General features: G+C 44.3%; 1 protein-coding gene across 1 annotated transcript in view; it reads right to left on the reverse strand.

Moving 5' to 3' along the window:
• The window catches only part of ZFAT (zinc finger and AT-hook domain containing), a 117,109-nt gene that overhangs the window by 70,088 nt on the left and 22,900 nt on the right, over window positions 1-24,121 (reverse strand). The window contains exons 4-5 of the mRNA XM_078391661.1: window positions 4,352-4,525; window positions 249-402 (exon numbers count right to left, since the gene is read on the reverse strand). Coding sequence (XP_078247787.1) covers window positions 249-402; window positions 4,352-4,525 — 328 coding nt within the window. The remainder of the gene's footprint in view (window positions 1-248; window positions 403-4,351; window positions 4,526-24,121) is intronic.

Genomic DNA, 24,121 nt, shown 5'->3' on the forward strand with positions numbered 1-24,121 from the left:
TGCTGCGTATTGAAACAAACTGCTAAAATGATTCTCCTGAAAATAATTTTTCCCTCCTGGATAGTTACTCTCCAAATAATCTTCCTCGAAATGTAGCTTTCAGCTGTATGGTTCTCTTTATTATTATTATTATTTATTTAATTTATATCCCGCCTATCTAGTCATGGTGGACTACTCTTTGACATTTCAGGAGGTGTAATGTTGCCACACAGAATGTAGCAGAACTTTGTTTAAAAAATGCAAGTTACCGGCTTGATTTCATTGGCTGCTCATAAGGAATCTGTTGAATTGCATATTCCTGATACCCTCTTCGCCGGGAGGCATCCGAAGAGGTTGTCTCTGGATTGGCTGCTTGCTCGGTTTCTGGAGACTCAGCCTCCACTGGAATTATTTTTGTAGCTCCTGCAAGCAAATTAAAAGCATATCATTTATTAAGATGAGCAACATGATGTAATTCTACACAACAGTAACTACAGCCCTACTAGTTATTGACTAATCGTTCAACAACATGTATATGTGACTGATGCTCTGTTGTCAATTATCATGTATATTTAACGAAGGAAGGAAGGAAGGAAGGAAGGAAGGAAGGAAGGAAGGAAGGAAGAAGGGAAGGGAAGGGAAGGGAAGGGAAGGGAAACTTTGGAACTAAAATTTATTATGAGCTGTAGAGACCTCAAACCAGTAGTACATACAAAAGAAGCAAAAGGCCTTTTTACACATTCTTCCTTGGAATAAAATGTGCTAGATGTGGGATCAAAGTTACTCTAGATTTAGCCTTAGTAGCAGAAAAAAATCAATTTTTAATTGGAAATCTGGGCATCTAACTTGGTATTTGTCATATGTACCAGACAGGACATTTGCAGGAGAGAAATGGCAGAACCATCCTCAATAAGCAAAAATATAACTTTGAAACTACCAACTGAAGCCACCTCCTGTAGGATTTGGAAATGAGAGACAATTGCAGACAACAGCCTCCCTCCCACTCACTGATTTTTCCCTTGCAAGTCTCTCAACTCACAATATTATATGCATGGAGCAACATGCATTAGCCAGGATAATATCCACGCTTTGATCTGGATTCTTGGATTCTTGCACGGAGCAGGCGGCTGGAGTTAATGGCTTTATAGGCCCCTTCCAACTCCATTATTCTATAATTCTATGATAGTAGTTCTTTATCTTATACATTTACACTAGAGATGGGGGTATTCGTATTTATATTCATATACCGATATCTCCGCACAGGTGGTGTTAACGAGGGTCCAGTCCCATGGGGCCAGACGGTCCACTCACCGATCCACCGCGGATGTGGACTGCATGATTCTACCAATGGCTCTGCGGCGCATGATCTGCTCACCACTCTTCAACCTTGCAGCGAGGCTTGTCAGGAGCAGCAAGCAGATCGCGCACCGTGGATCATTGGTAGAAACGCACAGTCCGCATCTGCAGTGGATCAATGAGTGGACCATCCAGCCCCATGGGACTGGACCCTCGTTAACACCACCTGTGTGGGGTATTCGTATACGAATACGAATACCCCCGTCTCTAATTTACACCCCACCTTTCCACCAAAATGCTTAAAACATGATACATGATTCTGTGCTTCCCACTTTGTCCTAAAAATAACTGTGTGGTAGGTCAGCTGGAAGAGAGGGAGTGGTGGTAGGACATCCAGCGAATTTCATGGCCAAATATGGGTTTGAACCCAGTTCTCCTGAGTCCTAGACTAACATTTTACTACACTTCACTGACTGACTGCCCCAGGGTGCAGCTCAGCCTCAAATCCACAATGCACCTTTCCTTATTAGCAACCGCTTTGCTTTATCGGAGTGTAAAATCGTATTTTCCTGAACTCTCGTCAGATTACATTACTCCTGCACCACATTTCAGTTTATAGTAGTAAGGGCTCATCTAGAAAGGCCACGCTGGATTGCTTTTGTTGAAACCACTGAAATAAAGCAAATGGAAATGAAGGACAAATAATTAAGAAGGCATGATGAGAAAGGAAGAACACCTGGCAGATAAACAGATAAAGCTTGCATTCGACAAATAATTGTGAATGCTGTCTCCCTACTTGTATGTGGGCCATTACACCTTCCCCCAATCTATTATTCATTGTGCAGCTTCGTATACATGTAAAATGTTTATTATCACCATGACACATGTCCCAGTCCTGGAACCATTCTCTGGGGAAATGAAGTTATTCAGACATGATCATTATGGGGGCTATGAAAAGAGAAGTCGAGGGTGTGGGAGCAGCTTTGGAAAAGCATAGAATCTAGATACATCCAAGAGGTTGGTAAGTAAAGGACATAAATAGTGACACGTAGCCACTCACTCTTTACATACATTTCAGGGCTTTAATAAGGATACTTTCCTTCCCAGTTTCCAATGAGATGGGACATCTAACATCACACCAGCACTCATTGATAAGAGAATGGCAGGGGCAAGAGATGGGTCAGATGTATAGAACAGCGGTTCCCAACCTTTTTCAAGTAGTGACTCCCTTTTATATTCGCCAAGTAACCTGTGCGCCTCCCCGCCAAGTCTGCATAAAAAGGAATTTTAATGGGGTAAAGTCACCCCTTCTCAGAAAGTAGAGGCTTCTTTCTCCTTCAAAGGATCTGTTTCTCATGCATACATAAACATGCTAACTTTAATATTCAGCTCTGAAAGGTCAAGGAAGAAATTATTTAACATGAGCAGGGGACGACAGAGGATGAGATGGTTGGACAGGGTCATCGAAGTGACCAACATGAATTTGACCCAACTCCGGGAGGCAGTGGAAGACAGGAGAGCCTGGCATGCTCTGGTCCATGGGGTCATGAAGAGTCGGACATGACTTAATGACTAAACAACAACAACAAATAATCACTAATTATAATCAGTACATATACACTAGCCTTTTGACTTGATTTGTGCTCCACTGAGAGCCTACAGGTTGGTGCCCGACCTCCCCCAGGCCGTTGGTGGTACCCCAACCCAATCTGATGTTAGGAAAGGGTTAAAACAAGAGGAGAAGGGGACGACAGAGGACGAGATGGCTGGACAGTGTCACCGAAGCAACCAACATGACTTTGACCCAACTCCGGGAGGCAGTGGAAGACAGGAGGGCCTGTCATGCTGTGGTCTGTGAGGTCACGAAGAGTCCAACACGACTGAAGGACCAAACAACAACAACAACACATATTGGGAAACACCAATCTAGGAGGACTTAAGAATGGGTCAAGGAACCAGAGCAGGCCACTGTGACCAGAATGGTCTTTACCCCTTCTCGTTTATGCCCTCTACAAATGTTCAGGGCTAAAGTCTTAAGACTGTGTCTTCTTCAGGACTGGAATGAGGTCGTAGCCTTGTATACAAAGATTCCTATTTATGCATTGTTTGGGGAACTAGAGATCACTCTTACAAGTGGACTTCCATTTCGGCAATTAGAATTCAGCTGCCATGCTAATGATTGACTCGAAGTGCTGACTTGTCCTTTGGTGAATGGATTGCCTAATGAAATCAAAAAGCCAGAGTAAATGTGGGAATATACTATTCTGGACGACTGACTCTACTAGCCAGCCAAGCCACAAGCTTTTTATGACACCGCACTAAGGCACAACTGCATTACAAGACCAATATATTGTTATTTGGGAAAGGAAGGTCCTGCAAAAATTTATGCTAGGCTCTTAAGACAAGGGGCCTAATGAGAATTAACTGGATGACTGGAGAGATAAAGAGATATCTTTGTTGCCTGCAATGTTAAGGCTACGAAGGCGAGAAAAATCAATGGGAAAATTCTCTCTGTGTTTTCCAGGTCAGCCCTTCACGACACCTCAAACAAATTCAAAATATAGTGTTTGGGATTTTGGAATTTGGTGCTTAGAAGCAACAGCATTTGACACTCTTCCTCCCTCCCTTCCCCCAGATCAGGAAAAAAAATGAAACAAGATCCTAAGTTCAAAGTCTAGTTCTCTGATTCTCAGTTGCAGGAATATAAGGCAAAGGTTTAGACATGCCTATCCTCAACTCTACATGCACATTAAGCCTTTGCAAGATCTGAGTTAAGTGCAAGTAAAATCTTTAGGAGAGGCGAGGACAAGTCCACTTTGTGGCTGGTTAGGCATTTAGTCGTGTCCGACTCTTCGTGACCCCATGGACCAGAGCATGCCAGGCCCTCCTATCTTCCACTGCCTCCCGGAGTTGGGTCAAATTCATGTTGGTAGCTTCGATGACACTGTCCAGCCATCTCATCCTCTGTCGCCCCCTTCTCCGCATTAGGGCCCATGTTTTTGGGGAGCTGTTCTGGTTACTCTTAACGACTTTTTGAAAATAAAAGCATTCTCTGTTCCCACAAGTGAACAGTCACCTGGAATAGCTTCATGGGCTGTCAAAAAGACGCTTATAATAGGGTTCTTAGCTCCGGCGACCTGGTCTGCTTCTTTCGCAGAAAAGCTCTTCTCCGTCCTCTGGAGACGCTGCCTCTTTGGCGCTTTTTCTCGCTCGTCTTCCCTCCTGTCAAGGTCAACGTCAGAATCATTACCTAGAGACCAAAACATCAAAAATAACGTAAAAGGATGATTGTGAAGCTTTCTTCTCTAGTACATTACTGGACACCATCAATTATTTTATTTTATTTATTTATTTTATTTATTTGATTTATATCCCGCCCATCTGATACATCTATACCACTCAATGGGCTAAGGAAGTATTCTGTTTTGTTGCTGTTATTATTATTACTATGGCTCATTCAATACATTTTACGCCTCACTGCCGAACTTGGAGTAACTAGTCACATGTAACAGTTATCTGCAACTTGCTACTTTTAGGTATAATCAGGAATTACAAGTTACTTTAGGTATAACAGGTTAACACATTACTTACAATAAGGAACCCATAGTTACTTTCATAAAGATAGTTGTAAACGACATTTTTTAGCCATTTTAGGAACATTTTTAAACAGTCTGTTCTAAGCTTTATGACAGTTTCTTATCCACCATAGATGCCAAGGGAAGTATTATTTTGTTTTGTCCTCTTCTCTGTATTTTTATAAGAACTTCCAATGGGTGCCATCTGAGTTGGCCACCAGAGTTCTCTGCATTTTTGTGGCCTATTGGGTAAACAATAAAGCACAACATTATTAACACAATAAACTATTTAATAAGTAATGAGTACCGCTGGATAGCTCAGTGGTTTAGATCTTCGGCTGTAGAGCCAGAGGTTGGGAGTTCAATTCCCCCCTGAGCTTCCTTAAGATGATGAACCCGAGGGTCCCTTCCAAATCTGCTGTTCAAAGGTTATAATTATTGGTTGTTGTGGGTTTTTCGGGCTCTTTTGCTGTGTTCTGAAGGTTGTTCTTCCTAACGTTTTGCCAGACTCTGTGGCCAGCATCTTCAGAGGAGAGCCAAAGAGCCCGAAACACCCACAACAACCATTAGATCCCAGGCATGAAAGCCTTCGCGAATATGTTATAATTATTCTTTATTAGTAATACAACTTACTTTTAAAATGTAAGGTTTCATATTCTATTTCAACTTTCTTCCAGGGAGCTCCTGGTGGAGTATATGAGATACTGTCCCCTTTTACCTTCAGAACAACCCTCTGAGAGAGATCAGGCTGAGGGGAAGTGACTGGCCAACGTTCACCCTGTCAGCTTCACATCTGAGGTGGGATTTATTTCCTACACTGGCGCTCACATTTTGCTACTGTCCCTCCTCACCAATATACACCAGGGCTGGGGAAGTCTTAACACCAAACTGAAGGAAGAGAAAGGGAAGCATTTTGTGACTCAAGAACAAAACTGATCCTACATCTATGGTTGACACTGAGGAGAATGAGGCGGCTACCTTGACATGTCCACATGGGCAAGGGGATGCTCTTTGCCTAGATTGGGGAATGAAATTTAAGACCGAATTGTCACAAGTACCAATGAGGAGAGGAGACAAGAGTTCAACCGCTACTGGGGTAGGATATTCTGAAGAGGAACAGGGGTACTCATGGATTGGTGCCTTAGGAGGCTTGATGACAGCAACTACTGAACGTGGTCTCTTTGGCAATCCTGCCAGATACAGTGGGGAAATTCTCTCAGGATACAGTGGTGCCTCACATTACGTTAATTCGTTGCCGCAAAATCACTGTAGAATGAAAACGTTGTAGTGCGAAAATAAAAAGCCCATTTAAACGCATTGAAACCCCTTCAATGCGTTCCAATGGGCTGGAAACTCAGCGTCCAGCGAAGATCCTCCATAGGGTGGCAATTTTCGGTGGCTGTCTTGCAAAGAATCCGTCCCAGAAAACAGCGGGGAGCCATTTTATTTACCCGGTGGCCATTTTGAAACCACCAATCGGCTGTTGGAAAATCGTCGTTTTGCGAAGCATCAGTTCCCGAAGCAGGGAACTGGTCATCGCAAAGCGAAAAAAGCCTATTCAGACCATCATTTTGCGATCGCAATTGCGGGGCAATCGTAAAGCAAGGCACCACTGTACATTACATGGTACACAGACTGCTTGCCTTCAGTCATCACCCCTGCAGAGTGAGCTTGACTTCCTTGGGGATCACAGCCTCTCCCGTGTGAAAAGAGTTGCAAGTCATAACTAGAGTACATGCATTGAACCAGTGGAGATTTGCAGAATCAACACCTAATCAAGTTCTCCTGATTCAATGGGCCTACATTAGCAAGCTAAAGCTTTATTTTGGCCAATAACCGATACATTCAAGTTGGAAAAGCTTTTGGGGTTGAGAAAATGAATAGTTATCATGTACTGCAAACTCGATTCAAATTTGTGGTCACCCCCTTCTTCCAGAGTTTTCAAGGCATGAAGTACTCAGAAGTGGTTCTGGTGGTGCTCTAAGAACACACTGGCCTATCCAGATTCCTCACTCCATCCCATGTAAACCTGATAACTGAACTTGCCAGCTTCGAGTTTGGTCTCCTGTTCCTTCGAACATCTGTGTACATCTGAATGAGCTCTCCACCTTTTAGCTGTCATAGCTTAAAAGCGAATTCCCTGTTTAGTGCCAGTCAACCTCTGAATAACAGACACAGGACAGGAACACTTGAGTATGGCCAACCTCAATGTCTTCCATTTGTTGGCTTGCCACGAGGATCTGGCTGGCCACTGGCAACTACACATTACTAGGTTAGCTAAACTTTTGGTCTGAACCAGTAACGCTTATTTCCCCATGTGTCTCACCCTAAAATGGGAAGGGATTTCTTTCCCCTAAGCCTGAGCAAAGATGACAGTAATCACTGTACTTGGCAGAACTATTATTTCCTTTTGATGATTAGAAAATAGATTAAAATCCTACAGTAACTGCCACTGATTCAAGGAGCTTAGTGGTGGGGCCAGGATGGTGTCAACATTGATCATCCTATCAAGCCACAAGCATCTTCTTTCCTCTCCCCCCCCCCCTTCAATATCCTGCTTTGCTACTCTGCCAACTAGCTGGGTTAAACTGAAGTGATGTTGAGCATTGTTATAATAATCAATGTTCATTGATTTACATAACACTGGTAATCTGTGAATGAATATGAGGCTTCCTTTCTTTTTCCAATGGGTGCCTCATTTATTTTGCTTGCAATTCTTTTAACGAAAACATTAACCGATGAAGCTTTTCAAAGGGGACTAGCGAATGGGTCAGGCAGCTGACTGGATCCTACCACCACCTCCTGTACAAGTGAAGAGAAAAAAGCTGGACTGCATGAATGGGAGGGAAAAGGCCCATTAGAGTCAGCCAACACGCAAGCTAGCAGCTGTGCAAATGCAAACGAAGTGGCTTAACTGAACATATGGTACAAATCTATTAGAAGATGGGGCTTGCAGACAGAACGAGCCAACAAATAAAGTCTGTTGGGAGCTGCAAAGAGAATGCCAAAATATGAGGCAATACAATGAAAGTGCTAAGATGCATGAAGGTCCAAATATGTAGGCACAAAAGAAGAAATGAACAGACATCAAATCCTTTTTTAATAAGGCAACTAATCAGTCGGTTACATCTTCAGAGACTGCGCTCTAAAAGGCCAACAACCACTTTCAGATATCAAAGTCAACGAAGAACAAAGAAGCATTTCAGAGATAAGACCTCTAGAGCCTGAAAGCTAGTCTATGTATGAGGCTGGGCGGATGGCCATGGCCAAGCAGCAGAGGGAGGAGGACTGGTGCAGCTGAGAGCAGACCAGACCAGATAAAACCCTGGAGTCACTTAGTGGTTTAGGTCACTGGCCGTGGAGCCAGACGTTGGGCGTTCAATTTCCCACCAAACCTCCTTGACGGGGGCTGGAGTCAATGATACTATAGGGTCCCTTCCAACTCCCCAGTTCTAAGATTATCTAAGCTTATCGAAGGCCAAGAATTGCTCTGAAGTCCCAAATCTAGCTAATGTGTCAACAGTACACAGGCAGAAAGTCTTCTTGGCAACTGAAATACTTCAGCAGAGTCTTCTGATTTTGTTCCCATAAACAGGATGGCTGGAACAGATTAAGAGAAAGTTTAAAATGGTCTGAATGTACCTGGAGGGGGAGCACGTAGCTGTGAAGATGGTTTTCTTTGTTGAAGCAGGGGGAACACTAGTCTTTGCCTGGCTAGTTCCGGGGGTTTGCTGAGGGTCGTAGCCCAAAAAAGGGAGAGTCATACTAATCTGTGGCAGCAGAAACATCCAAAAGTTGCTACGGTACTCTTTGCTGTAGTCTAAACAATAATTTCTAAAAGAACAGCATCGGGAATGTTTCAAGACTACAGTGGTTGAAATCCTGCCGTGCAATGATGCAAACAGTGTGAATTTTTGATGCAGAACGGCATAAGTTAAGAAGTCATATACTGTATCTGCTGAATACTGAGTTGTAACAGATAGCGTCTACAGCAATTTCTTAGATTATATGAATTCCCATCTAAAAGACACTCTTTTGCATAACTGTGCAAAAGAATTTCAGGCATCGTGTAACTAATATGAGTCAACCTGATTGCTGGGGTGACCGAGGCATCCCAAGCCAGCCAGCTGATGGGTACATGGTTCTCGCATAGTGTTGGGACAATGGCAAGGAACGTGGCAAGCGACAATCTGAGCAACATCAATTCGAGGCGTCCCTGGTTCTTCCATATCAACTGGTGCCAAATGGACTGTGAGAATCAACCATGGCACTTCCCTCTACTCTCTCATTAGCCTACCCGATTCCTGGACCGATAGAGACGCCCAGCCTGCTGGCGTGCATATGGCCACATTCCTCCACCCACCCCGCTCCGGCCTCACAAACTGGACCTCTCACAGCCTTTTCTGGCCTCTCTCTGATTTACAAGCTGCTTAGGCTGAATATCAAACCCATTCTGCTCAGAATGAGCAAAACAAATACTTCTAAAGACATTTTCTCTCTCTTTCTCTCTCTGTGAACAGCTTGATTGAGATAAACAGTGTTCATTCCAGCTCTCCCTTGCAGAAGAACATTGAGCAATCAGTTTCAACAGCTGGCACTTTGATTTGGCAACCCTAATAAACTGACCTCCTGTATCCAGATCTGTGTAATTTAAATCCCAATGCATCATCCACACAGCAATTTGATGCTAGGCTGCATCTGTATTTAGACGGCTTTTACAGGACGTTCATATATCTATTGAGGAGGGATGGGGCTGCTGGTGACATACGAATCAGTATGTTCAACAGCCTTTTGAGACAGACTGTCCAGTCCATCAACATATTCTATCCAGTGCCCCTAATGGGTGCTTCTGTCGTGTACTGTGCATCCTTAATAAGAAAGTCCCTAGAACATGTCATGATCCCTTAATTCAGTGGTCCACAACCCTGGGCCTCCAGATGTTCTTGGACTACAACTCCCAGAAGGCTTCTCCACCACCTCTGCTGGCCAGGATTTCTGGGAGTTGAAGTCCAAGAACATCTGAAGGCCCAAGGCTGGGGACCACTTTGATACTCTGAACTTGCCATTGGAAGGTTTGCTTTGGGGAGGGCCTGTTTTGTTTCAAATGTTAGCCTGCTCATTATTTCTCCTCTGCAAGATGGTTGTGATTAGCACAATACGGAAATCAAGATGGCTATGTGTGCAGTCTTGCAACACTTACGAAATAACAAGTGTGTTTTCAAATGTACATCGACTACAGAAATGGTCTGGATTTAAACCTGTTCTAAGTCCTCACCTGCAGAGCTACCGCACCTTAGAGGTGGAGCTTGTCTTGTTCTAGTATCAAACATGGTCAGATCGCCAACGATTTCTTTGGTCCTGGAAACACAGCACGGAGTTTGCAGTAGCTAGACAACTAGAAGGAGTTTACCATTCCCTTTCTGATCTGGAGAAAGATTCTGCTGTGCAGAAATTTCATTGGAGAAAAATCAAGGACAGGAAGAAAAAAAAGGACTAATATTTTGTAGGAGCAGATCCAGGTGAGTGTAAAAATGGAAGGGCACAGAATCCTAGCCGTACAATACTGAAAGCATCCAATAACAATAACTATTTTTTTTAAAAAAAAGAAAACAATGATACGACAAGAACCAAATCCACCTAAGGGAGCTATATGTCTAAAATGAGTCCTGATTATTCCATTACAGAACGAGAAGATGTCATTTCAGACAAAAAAACACTCCTTTAAAAGAAAAACATTACACAGGGTCAGTAGCTATCTGCTTTCTTAAAAATAATTTACAGACATTTAAATTTCAGTATCAGCAGAGATAGGCCTGAGCTGCTCTTCCAAATATAAAATCCACATGAAGAACAGAACAGCTGCTTCAAATTCCAAACCCAGGTTTTCCATTTTCACCTAGAATCAATATCAGATGAAAAGTTTAACTGCAATGTGACAAATTACTTTCAAATACCAATGGGTGAGCTCCCCAAGGCTCAAATTCCAATTGAATCACAAACTGTAAGCACGATGGTTTGAATGTTTGAGAGGAAAGGAGGGAGATTTTAAAAAAAAAGTTTTACATTGGTTGGCTATGTTTTATGTATCTGGGGTCTCAAAAGGCTGGCAAGGAATATAAGGCTGGATGTGAGGATCTCATAGATTGAAGTTCTAACTCAGGTCCCTAGAGATTCTTGGATGAAAACCCCACAAAGCCTGCCCCACTCGATGTGCAGGCCAGGATTTCTGGAAGCTGTAGTCCAAGAACATCTGGGGACCCAAAGTTAGGAAGCACTGTAAATCCAACCCATGAGCAGCTCAGATGGTTTTCTCTTCTTTCTCTCTCTCTCTCTCCATCTCACTCTCACACTTACATCGAGAAGCCATGACACAAAAGAATCTTCCCATTAATTTCAACAGAAACTCTCTAAGTGCAGGACTGTACTGGAAAGGGAGCTGGCTGGAGAGCTGAGTAGTTTAGGTACAGTGGTGCCTTGCTTGACGAGGATAATCCGTTCCAGCAAAATCACTGTAGAATGAAATCCTCGTCAAGCAAAATGAAAAAGCCCATTGAAATGCATTGAAAACCGGTTCAATGCGTTCCAATGAGTGAAATACCTCAGCGTCCAGCAAAGATCCTCCATAGGGCAGCCATTTTCCGGTGCCTGTCTTGTGAAAAAGCCTTCTTAAACACAGCGGGGAGCCATTTTAGACAGCGGGCAGCCATTTTGAAACCCGACGATCAGCTGTTTGCTTATCGTCGTAAAGCGAAAAATCGGTTCCCGAAGCAGAGAACCGATCATCGTAAAGCAAATTTTCCCTATCTAAACATCGTTTTGAAATCGCATAAGCGATTGCAAAAAACACATCGTTAAGTGATTTCCTCGTCTAAGGAGGTAATCATCAAGCAGGGCACCACTGTATCTGGCCGTGGAGTAAGAGGTTCCGACTTCAATTCCCCACTGGGTCTCCTGTGAGTAGAGCCAGTCTATGTGGTCTTGGGAAGCTGCACAGTCTCAGGGCGGCCCCAGAAGAAGGGCATGGCAAGCCATTACTGAGTATTAGCTACCTGGAAAATCTTCAAAAGGGTCACCGTAAGTCAGAATTGACTTGATGGCGCAAGATAGTGATTGATTATGATGACTGATGATTTCTGGAATGGGAAAGAACATGGATACGTGCATTACGGCAGCTGCGCAGGAGTCAAAATACTATTCCTTAAATCCATTCTAGATACCAAGTCTGATGAACGCCAAAAGCACATCCACCTCCATGTGCTGCAGAACAGTATTGCACATGAAGCCGAACCTTCCATTTTCCTGCAGGGTTCCCCAGAGTGCAACAAAAAATTTATAACTTAGAAACTTGGTTCAGCACTGAATCTGGCACAGATGTAGCAGAACATCTGCTCTTGCTCTGTACCAAATTTGGGGAGGTTTGGGCAAATGGTTTTTGAGTCACAAATTTTTTAATGTAAAGCTGTTGCAACACCCCCTGTGCAGATACTCGCAAGCTTTTCTGTCTGCAGATTTAAGACACTTCAAATACACTGAAAAGACCAAACTTGCTTATCTTGAAAGAGAATGGTCAGTCTCAGCCCCCCTTTTTTCATTTGGAGAAAATCCATGCATGGGGGGGGATTAATACTAACTTTGGGGGGGGGAAGCCATTTGAGAAGGGAAAAACTTCTGACTTTCTGACTTTTTTTCTTCTAAACTGGTTATGAGCACAAACCTTCTAAACAGAAAAACTGAGAATGGGAAGAGAAATCTGAACTTTTAACCCTGCCAATCAGGGCCAAATTAAATGACTCTCAGGAAGAGATTTTTTTTAACTCCTTCCTGACCAAACAGAGATTTTAGTTTGTATTTCTGGGGTGGACTTATTTTAAAATATATTTAAGAAGATATTTAAGAAAATTGAGAATAAATATTCAGAAGCTGATTCATTTAAGCTGTGAAATTACTGGGAGGATTTGTGTTGTTTTGTTTTGTTGGTTTTTGCTTTGTGACTGGAGATAGTCTTATAGAACTTTGGTGCCTATTCCATCTTGCCAGTTTGGTAATTAAGGGGAAAAAAAACTCCAGAGATGCTAAGTGCCATCAAATCACTTTAGATGTGTGGTGACTACTGAGTTACTGACTTCCAAAATGTCCTATCATTAACAATGGTACTCAGACCTTGCAAACTAGCAATGTCTCATGTTAGATTGTTTTCTCTTTCTACTGCCTCTCGTTCCTAGCAGTACTGTACTTTCCAATACAGTGGGGTCTCGACTTACAAACTTAATCCGTATTGGAAGGCAGTTTGTAAGTCGAAAAGTTTGTAAGTCGAATCAGCATTTCCCATAGGAATGCACTGAAAACCAATTAATCTGTTCTGGCTGTTTTTGGTTCTTAGGTTGAGGGGCATTTCCCATAGGAACTAAGGCAAAGCCGGTTAATCCATTCCTACCACTAGGGGCAGAATTTCTTTCTTTCCTTTTAACCTAAGACGACTTAGGTTAAAAAAAAGGAAAGAAATGAGGGAGAGAAGGAGGGAACAGACACCTTTTCAACAGAACACCCTGAAAAGCACATTTTCAGCCAAGACAAGTACCTTCTGGAAAAAACCAAGCACCTTTCAGACAACAGATTGTGACAAACCCAGACCTACTGGGATCTATCACACAGTTACTAAGCTGCCACCAACCATTCCCTATAATAAGTCACACAGACCAGGGATGGATTTTTAAACAACAAAAGAATAAGGTTTATTTTAAATACAAACAGGGTAAATAAAACAATCAGGTGAATAAAATAAAGTAACGTGGCTTATTCTCACACACACAAGCATACAGTTTGGTTCACCTAGAACCTTTAACTTAAAGCACAGACCCTGAACCCATCAGTTCTGGCTAACCCACAGACCCCTGAACTTATCAGGTTGGTACTCTGACACACAGTAGTACCCTGTCAGACACCCAGACTCCCACAACAGCTTCTTCTTCCCCAGCTGCTGCTTCGTCCCAACCCAGTGTCTCACAGTCTGTCTCAGCATCTCCCTTCACCACACAGGCATCACATATTTATACAGTACAGCCCCTCCTCCTGATGTCCCGCCTTCCACTCCCCATAGGATGGAACTTTCCCTCCAAACCCATGACAGACAGGTAACATCAGTGCTGTTATGTAACACCTCCCCTCTTTAATAGTTGTTTTGTAGGGGGAAAGCTAAAAGTGCTTTTCACCAAAAAACAACCTGCATAAAATACACAACAACCATTATACCTACCATAGTATACTTACATATACTTACATTCCACGTTAAACAAAGCAAATAGACATTTAAACATTTACCATATACATTACACCAATTTACCTTTATTAATACAAACCAATTTAAAACCAGGTACATTTTAACTTTTTGTTTTCATTATATACATATAGTCCATGTTCTTTCGCCGTCTTCAGTCTTCAGGTCTTCTTGATAAGGCGTCAGCAACACAGTTCACTGACCCTCTGACCACCTTCACTTCAAAGTCATAGTCCTGTAAGTTCAAAGCCCACCTCATAAGTTTGCTATTGTGGGTTTTCATCGTCTTTAACCATTGCAATGGTGAATGGTCAGTACACAGAATAAAATGTCTTCCCCAGATGTAAGGCTTGGCCTTCTGGATCGCGTAGACTATGGCCAAACACTCCTTCTCCACGGTTGCCAAATGTCTCTCACCTTTTTGAAGTTTCCTACTCAGGTAGGATACTGGATGCTGGTCACCATTCTCATCCTCCTGGCACAGAACTGCTCCTACCCCGCTGTTAGACGCGTCGGTGTAGATGATAAACTCCCGGTCGAAGTCTGGAGCACGCAGGACAGGATAGTTGATTAACGCCTCCTTCAACCTCTGGAACGCCGCCTCACAGTCGCTGGTCCACGGGATGCGGTCATCAGCCTTCTTCCTCGTCAGATCGGTCAGCGGAGCCGCAATCTCGCTAAACCTCGGGATGAACTTCCTGTAGTAGCCCACCAACCCAAGAAATGATTTGACTTTTCTCTTGGTGGTGGGTCTAGGCCAATCTCGAACAGCTTCTATTTTGGCCTCCAGGGGTTTTATCATTCCTCCCCCTACCATGTGACCTAAGTATTTTATTTCTGGGCTACCCAGCTGACACTTGCTGGCCTTTACTGTTAGCCCTGCTGCACTTAACCTCTGCAGCACTAACCCCAGGTGTATCAGGTGATCTTCCCAGGTATTACTGAAGATCCCTATGTCGTCAATGTAGGCCACTGTAAAGTCACTGAGCCCTGCCAAGGTCTGGTCCATCAGCCTTTGGAATGTGGCTGGTGCATTTCTGAGACCAAAGCTCAGGACTCGAAACTCATAGAGACCAAAAGGGCTGCAAAAGGCAGTCTTTTCTTGATCCCTGGGATCAATTCTTAATTGCCAATATCCCTTTACCAGGTCCAATGATGAGATGAACCGACAACCCCCTATGGTTTCAATCAGGTTGTCTAGCCTGGGCATTGGGTAGGCATCAGGAGTGGTTACACGGTTTAATTTCCTGTAATCAACACAAAACCTAATGCTCCCATCAGGCTTGTCCACAAGGACTATCGGAGAGGACCAAGGACTAGAAGAGGGGACGATTATGTTCTCCCTAAGCATCTCGTCCAGCTCCTTCCGCACCTTGTCCCTATAGGGTCCCGTTACTCGGTATGGGGATACTGCCTGCGGGGGTGCATCCCCTGTGTGGATCCGATGCATCACTCCCTTCACTATCCCCGGCTTGTTGGAAAACACCTGTTGATATTTACTAAGCAGCATTTTTAGTTCTTGCTGCTGGTCTTGGGTGAGTGCAGGACTGATCTTTACCTCCTCTGGGTTGTATTTTACTTCCCCTCTACCCTCCCAGAAGGGTAATTCAGCTTCCTCACTCTCAGCTGCTTTTATCGCGAATAAAACCCTCTGTTCCCCTCTGTAGTAGGGTTTTAGGGCATTCACGTGAACCACCCTCCTTGCTTGGTTCTCCTCTTGCTCTATTAGGTAGTTCAGGTCTGACATCTTGGAAATGACCCTATATGGTCCTGCCCATTTGAGCTGCAGTTTATTCTCTCTGCAGGGCCTAAGCCAAAGCACTTCCTCCCCCGGGTCAAAGTGCCTCTCTCTAGCTTTGCGGTCATACCATGTTTTCTGTTTGACCTTTTGCGCTTGCAGGTTTTCTGCTGCCAGCTCTAGATTTCGCTTTAGGTCATTCATCAAGGTGTCTATGTAAGTCACAACGTCTTGTGGGTCATCCTGGGTGATCTGCTCCCAATTTTGTTTGATCAAATCAAGGGGCCCTTTCACCCGTCTCCCAAATAGAAGTTCAAATGGACTAAACCCGGTACTGGCTTGTGGCACTGATCGATAAGCAAACAAAAGGGATTGCAGCTTCTGGTCCCAATTGTTTGGATTCTCTGCCAAGTAAGCCCTAATCATGCGCATTAGAGTCCCATTGAACTTCTCAGTTAACCCATTGCTTTCAGGATGATAAGCAGTGGTTTCCTTGTGCTTAATTCCACAGATCTGCCATAAGCGTTTCATGAGCTTTGATGTGAACGATGCGCCCAAATCTGTGATTATCTCTGAGGCAAATCCCATCCTGGACATATACCCCACCAAAGCATCGGCCACTGTGTTAGTTTCAATGTTAGTCAAGGGTATGGCTTCAGGATACCTTGTGGCATGGTCCACAATTGTTAGAATGAACCTGTTCCCCCTCTTTGTGGCCTTGGGCAAAGGTCCCACAATATCCACCCCTATGCATTTGAACGGAGTGTCAATCACAGGCAAAGGGCACAACTTTGCTTTAGTCCTGTCGCGGTTATTCCCCTGCCTTTGACACACATCACATTGTTTACAGAACTCCCTGATCTGCTTCCCTATGTCAGGCCAGTAGAAATTCTGTGTGATTCTCTGCTGTGTTTTGTTCACTCCTAAGTGTGCAGCAAACATGTCAGAGTGCCCCCTTTGTAAGATCATGGGGCGATACTTTTCAGGTACCACCAGCTGACTTCTGATCCCATCTCCCCCTTTTGAGATATTCCTCAGGGTTTCTCTATATAAAATCCCCTTTTTCTCCAGAAATCTCACTGGGGTCTCAGGTGTTAGCTGGGCGTCAGTCACCTGTTCAAAACACTTTTGGAGAGTGGCGTCTGCCTTTTGCTCCTGTCCAAATCTGCTGTCTGTGGTTAAGGTTTCCACCACAGCTTCTGAACTCCCCTCTGCTTCCGCCTCTGGCTCATCATTACCCCCCTGAACTGTCCCCGTGGTGGCTTGTGAGCGTGTAATCACTAGCACCCTTTTCACATGTTCAGCCAGGTCATTTCCCACGAGCACGGCTGCTGGCAGAGTCGATGAAATCGCTAGCCGCCAATCTCCCCTCCAGCCTTGAAAGTTGACAGGTACCTCTGCTACTGGCAGAGAGATTATCTGCCCCTCAATCCCTGCCACCTTCATGCTCTCATTTGGGATTATAAACTCCCTAGGAATAATATCTGGATGGCACAGGGTTATCTGGGAACAAGTGTCCCGCAGCCCCCTATACTGACGGTCAAGTACTCCTACGTCCACCCCTGCTGTCTCAAACAACTGAGAATCTGTTTTTATCAGCAAGCAGCGCTTTACCTCCAGAAGAGGACCATTTTCCTCAGCCTGATCAGCATAGGTAGCTGTTCCAGACTGAGTAGTCATGGCAACAGGCTCCCTCTGTGACAATGCGCTTTGCTCTTTCTGGACACAGAACACAGCTTTTGGCTTGGTCCCACTAGAATTCTGAGGCACCATTCCTTTTAGCTGCTTCAATTTCTCACACTCTGAGATCAGATGACCCTTTCCCTGACAGAAATAGCATTTTCTAGTGCATTTGGATTCCCTCTCCTCTTGTTTCGGTTTTCCCTCCAAATTCTGAGGGCTTGGTTTCATGCCTGAGGGCTTCCCTTCACCATGGGCCCCTCCCCCTTGCTGGCTTTTCCCTGGTCCCTGAGAGTACTTGCTGTAGGTTTCTTTGGGTTTACCTACAGATTTCCCCTCACCCAAGGGCTTTCTTATTTGGGAGATAAAATCTGCGATCTCTGCGGCTGCTGCCACAGATTTCGGTTTCCTTTCCCTCACCTGGAATTTCAATTCCCCCTGCAGGACTGAATAGAACTGTTCCAGGGCTATCAAGTCTTTAAGCTGCTCATAGGTCTCTATTCCCTCCTGCGATAGCCATTTCTCAAGCAGCCTCACCAATTGGGCCCCCACTTGGGTAAAAGTCTGTTCTGGTTTTTTAGTGAGGGACCTGAATCTTTGTCTCAGCTGCTCTGCATTTATCCCATGTCTTGCAAACACCAGTTTTTTAAACTCTGCAAAATCTTTCATCAATTCCTCAGGCATCTCGGCATAAACCTCAGCCAGGCTACCACTGATTAAAGATCGCATGATGGTCATCTTCTCAGTTTCCCTCACTGAGAAGTCCACAAACGCTCTTTCCACTAAGGAAAAGAACACCTCAGGACAATCTCCCTTGTGGTACACAGGGAATTTCTTCAGGTCAGCTTTAGACAGTTGGCCTCCCTCAGAATCCCTATTGTTATTATTGTTCTGGTTTATCATTTCCAGTTTTCTTAATTCAAACGCCATTCTCTCTCTCTCCAATCTTTCCTCCCTCTCCATTCTCTCTCTCTCTAATTCAAATTGCCGCTGTTTCTCTCTTTCCCTTTCCTCCATTTCCCTCACCCTCAGTTCATGCTGTTGGGCTATGAGTATTTTTCTAAGTTCTGGGTTCTGCTCTCCTGTGCTGTCACCCTGCACTGAGCCAAATTCATCCTCAGAACCTTGGTCAATCTGGGGGTCTCTCACTTCACTCATTTCTGCTACTTGGCTTCGAGTCAAGGGCATAACCCCCCCTCAGAACAGGCTGCTTTAAAAGTCAAGCCTCAAAATAAAACGACCACTTTTTTCCTTCTTGCCTCAGAACCAGCTCTCCTAGAGATTGCTGCTGTTCTTCAGCACTAAATTTGCAACAGTATCGAGTCAGAGCCTACCCCCCTCTGCTGGGCCTCTCAGCTGGCAAGCTAGCTCACTGTTGCTACGCAGTTTTGCCTCAGCGTTTTCCCGCCAAAATCAGGCTGCCTCAGAGCACCTTAATCTAAGTCTCCCCAGTTGGCACGTTCTTCTACTAGTGCACCTCCCCGTGAGGTACACCTAGAAGATTACCTACGCGCCTCAGACTGTCCCTGACTAGACCCCCCTTGCTCTGGGCACACTTGCCAAGGCTTTGCTGGACCGCTGGACAACTGGACCAGTCGTATCCCACACGCTGGACACCAATCAATGTGACAAACCCAGACCTACTGGGATCTATCACACAGTTACTAAGCTGCCACCAACCATTCCCTATAATAAGTCACACAGACCAGGGATGGATTTTTAAACAACAAAAGAATAAGGTTTATTTTAAATACAAACAGGGTAAATAAAACAATCAGGTGAATAAAATAAAGTAACGTGGCTTATTCTCACACACACAAGCATACAGTTTGGTTCACCTAGAACCTTTAACTTAAAGCACAGACCCTGAACCCATCAGTTCTGGCTAACCCACAGACCCCTGAACTTATCAGGTTGGTACTCTGACACACAGTAGTACCCTGTCAGACACCCAGACTCCCACAACAGCTTCTTCTTCCCCAGCTGCTGCTTCGTCCCAACCCAGTGTCTCACAGTCTGTCTCAGCATCTCCCTTCACCACACAGGCATCACATATTTATACAGTACAGCCCCTCCTCCTGATGTCCCGCCTTCCACTCCCCATAGGATGGAACTTTCCCTCCAAACCCATGACAGACAGGTAACATCAGTGCTGTTATGTAACACAGATCACCTTGAAAAGCACCTTTTAAATCAAGACAAGCCAATACAAGCACCTTTTGGGGAAAGGGAGGGCAGCAAAGGAGGGAGGGAACACCTTTTAAAAATCCAAAAATCAAAAATTTAAAAAGCGCCAAAAAATAAAAATACAGTCCGTACCGCACTGTACCAGGCAATACCAGCAGTACCAGGCAATACCAGGCAGTCTGAAGACTGTCTCCAAATCCACTCTCAAAACACTGGGAAGAGCGAGGAAGTAGATAAGCACCCTCTTCACTGGCCAACGGTTAACTAAAAGTTCAAACGTCATGCTTTCCCCACCTCAAACACTTTTTTTGGTTTGTAACTCGAATCTAAGTGTGCAAGTCGAGTCAATATTTTTCTATCAGAGTGGTTTGTAAGTCGAAATGTTTGTAACTCGAGCCGTTTGTAAGTCGAGGGTTGACTGTATGTTCTTCTCAGATCTTGCAAACTAACAGCTGTGGCTTCCTCTACTAAGTCAACCCATTTCATGTTAGGTCTTCCTCTTTTTTCTATTGCTTCACCCCGCTTTTCCCAGGAGTATAATCTATTCATGAGATGGCCAAAGTCTTGGAGCCTCAGCTTCAGATCCTGAAGCTGAGGCTCCAAGACTGCGGCCATCTCATGAGAAGAGAAGACTCCCTGGAAAAGACCCTGATGTTGGGAAAGTGTGAAGGCAAAGAGGAGAAAGGGACGACAGAGGACGAGATGGCTGGACAGTGTCACTGAAGCGACCAACATGAATTTGACCCAACTCCAGGAGGCAGTGGAAGACAGGAGGGCCTGGCGTGCTCTGGTCCATGGGGTCATGAAGAGTCAGGCACAAATTAACGACTAAACAACAAGTCACAAAATAGCTTCTCGCACCCATTCATCTTTGCTTTGCCCAACAGGCAATGGGACATGGCTCTAGCATGGTTCACTGGATCATAGTGCATGGCCACAGATGTTTCTCAGTACAGCACAGAGATTGACCCAGTCCCCTGCCCACTGTTGGGCTGCTCATCTGTACACTTTCTATATGGCAATATCATCTCCCACAGGGGCTCAAATGTTGATGAACACTCTATAACAGCCATTCTCAACGGGGGCATGGACAGATTTTGAAGGAGGTTACAGAATGGAAACAATTCTTCACACACCACTTTATAAGGCTTGTTATATGGGATTATATGCAGGGCACAATAAGCTCAGCTGACTCTTGTGAGTTCAGACGTGACCTGATTAAAGTATAGTCATGCCCCGCTTTAATTTTGGAATTTTCAGCATGTATTCAATATTGAAACAGCGCCGTCTACGTTGGCTTGGGCATGTCGTGAGAATGGCTGATGGTCGAATTCCAAAAGATCTCCTGTATGGAGAATTAGTGCAGGGAAGCCGCCCCCGAGGGAGACCAGAGCTGCGTTACAAGGACATCTGCAAGCGGGATCTGAAGGCCTTAGGAATGGACCTCAACAGATGGGAAACCTTGACGTCTGAGCGTTCAGCCTGGAGGCAGGCGGTGCATCATGGCCTCTCCCAATTTGAAGAGACACTTGTACAGCAGACCGAGGCAAAGAGGCAATCCCGAAACAAACAAAACCAGGGAGCTGGACAGGGGACAGATTGTATTTGTCTTCAATGTGGAAGAGATTGTCACTCTCGAATTGGCCTTCTCAGCCACACAAGACACTGTTCCAAGACCTCCATACAGAGCACGATACCACAGTCTCTCGAGACTGAAGGATGCCTACACATGCCCCGCTTTACGACAAAACTGCATTACGATGATATATCGTATACTGGTTATATAAACAAATATTTTTTTTAAAAAGGGGGGGATTGTTGTTGTTTAGTCAAGTCGTGTCCAACTCTTCGTGACCCCATGGACCAGAGCACGCCAGGCCCTCCTATCTTCCACTGCCTCCCGTAGTTGTGTCAAATTCATGTTGGTTGTTTCGATGACACTGTCCAACTATCTCATACTCTGTTGTCCCCTTCTCCTCTTGCCTTCACACTTTCCCAACATCAGGGTCTTTTCCAAGGAGTCTTCTCTTCTCACGAGATGGGCATGATACTGTGGGCATGATACTGTGCAGCAATACTGGGCCATTTCCTGGTTTTCTGAACCCTGGGTACTGAAGCACAAAACCACACATTCATAAACTGGAGGTTGGTTGGTTGGTTAGTTTGTCTGCAGAATTAAATATTTAATAAAAGTGCTGACATGGTGAAGGCAGTAAGGTTAACCATACTCCTAGTGGAGTGTGCCTGGAGCCCATCAGGAACAGCACAAGACTGCTGATAACAGAAGGAGACACAAATCTTTAGCCAGCTGGCTAGGGCGACACCAGAGACTTTATGGCCCATGGCAGCTGTGTGAAATGAAACAAGGAAAAAGTCAGAGAAAGAGAACTGATTTTTTTTGTCCCAGATAAACCTTAAAAGTTCTGATTTTGGATGCGGGAAAAAGATGATTAAAAGAACTTTTTTGTTTTGATGGGATTAGCTATCTACCTTCTGGTAAAAAGGGGACAAGAAATAAGTGAATCATTCTGAAGCAGACAAAGATTTCCTCTAATTGAGAGAGACCCCAGATCAATGGCAGGCCAACAAAACAAACATAAGGACGACCAAGAATAATGTTTTCCAACAAAGTAAGTGTGAAAAAAATGTTTGTCCTAAGGGTTCAAAAAAGTTGAAATTCACAATCCAGGGCCTGTCTGTTACAGGAGAAGGCAGAGCTGAAGCCAGTTTGAGGAAGGCCTAAACGTAAGGGTTCTGCACAGAGAAGAACAATCCTCTCTCCCTGAAGAATCAAGGCTGCAAGCAATGAAGAGTTCAGGTTACATTACTTCACATTTTTATGAAGACCTAACTACAAAAAGCCCTCTTTTACACCTGCATCTATGGGATTATAACCCTTCCTATAGCACCAGAAGGGAATGGATTTTCATGTCTTTTGGACATCTTCCAGAATTCGCCAGGAATTCCTCCAGCTTGTGGGAGCTGCAGCCCAAAAACAGTAATTTAAAGAGGAGCTTTCCTCGCTTCCATGTGACCCTCCATCACTGTTATATGGGCCTTTCGAAAAGGACACTTATCCTGATAATACACAGCTTCTCCACAGCTGAAGTGTTGCTACAAAGAAAAACAGAGATTCATGTACTTACCAAACCTTGTATGTGGGATACAAGATTTTATGTTAGTCTCACTACCTGTTAGGATATATAGAGGAAACCTCTCAAAGAACCCAGTGCATAGTAGTTATTGGGCAGAGTCTGGATGGTACATTAACCCCAAAGACTGCAGATTTGTAGAAGGAGAAGAGGTCAAAGCTTCTGGATGAAAAGATCCAGTATGTCTGAATATCAAGATTCCTCCTGGGCCATCCAGGGGTTAACAATATAAGCACTATTTCCTCCCTGTTGCAGCTTACACAATACCCTGAATGTTGGTGAGCAAAAATGTATCAACAAAACCAATAAAGAGTCACATGAAACAAGGCAAGGGATTCTAGCAGTAAAACTTAGTCTCCTTTTTCTTTCCATCTCTGTCTGAGAAGCAGCAGCTAGTCATGTGCTCTCTGCTGTGCTGTAGCGCCACCATCCTGGATGGCCAAATGGTACTACTGCACCTTTGGTATTACCTGATGCCAGCTTGGCTACAGGAGACACAAAGAAAATGAGAAGAGTTCTACTAAGCCCTGCCAAAATTGGCTTGCCTTCTTAGTTGGAAAAACTCATCCCTCGGGTTCTGGGTGAACTCTTAAGACTGCATATTCCTAACAGTTTCTTGACCTGCCAGATTCCCAGCAAACTAGACAGCCAGATAGCTCAGACAGCATGCAGCCTCTTGCAGAAGGGATGGGCAGGGTCTGGAAGCTAATTCTACTGCTCCCCACTGGGAGCTACCTCCTCCCAAAAAACAACCATTGTCCTTAAAAGAAAAAACACCTAGATTTGATATGAACTTTGTTTTCAGGTTTGAAACAACAAAAGACTGGAATTGGTCTCCTCCAATTAAATCAAAGCTATGTCTCTTGATTGAGAGGTGCCAGTCCTTCACTTTTTCTGTTTGGGAAAGAAGTGGGTAAGAGGTATCAAGAGGAGGCAGGCAAAGGTGGAGGCACATGTGATTCACATTTCTGACTTATAGGCACGTGATTAGTGACACAGCACATACTTGGCATATGGAGTCACATATTTAGTCCTTGCCTTTTAAATAGCAAGTTAATGTAGTAGGCATTGGTGGAATTTCTGAATTTAAAAAAGACATCAAAAATGAAAGAGATTCTTTTTATATTCTTGCGTTCTGTTGTTGATTCCCCAAAGAGAGACCCTTAAACATGAATGATTCACACAGAGGGGAACATGGAAGTTTTGTGTTATTTTATGTTTCTTTCACTTTTTGTCAAAT

Source organism: Pogona vitticeps, chromosome 4, assembly GCF_051106095.1.
Source record: "Pogona vitticeps strain Pit_001003342236 chromosome 4, PviZW2.1, whole genome shotgun sequence".
NCBI lineage: Eukaryota > Metazoa > Chordata > Lepidosauria > Squamata > Agamidae > Pogona > Pogona vitticeps.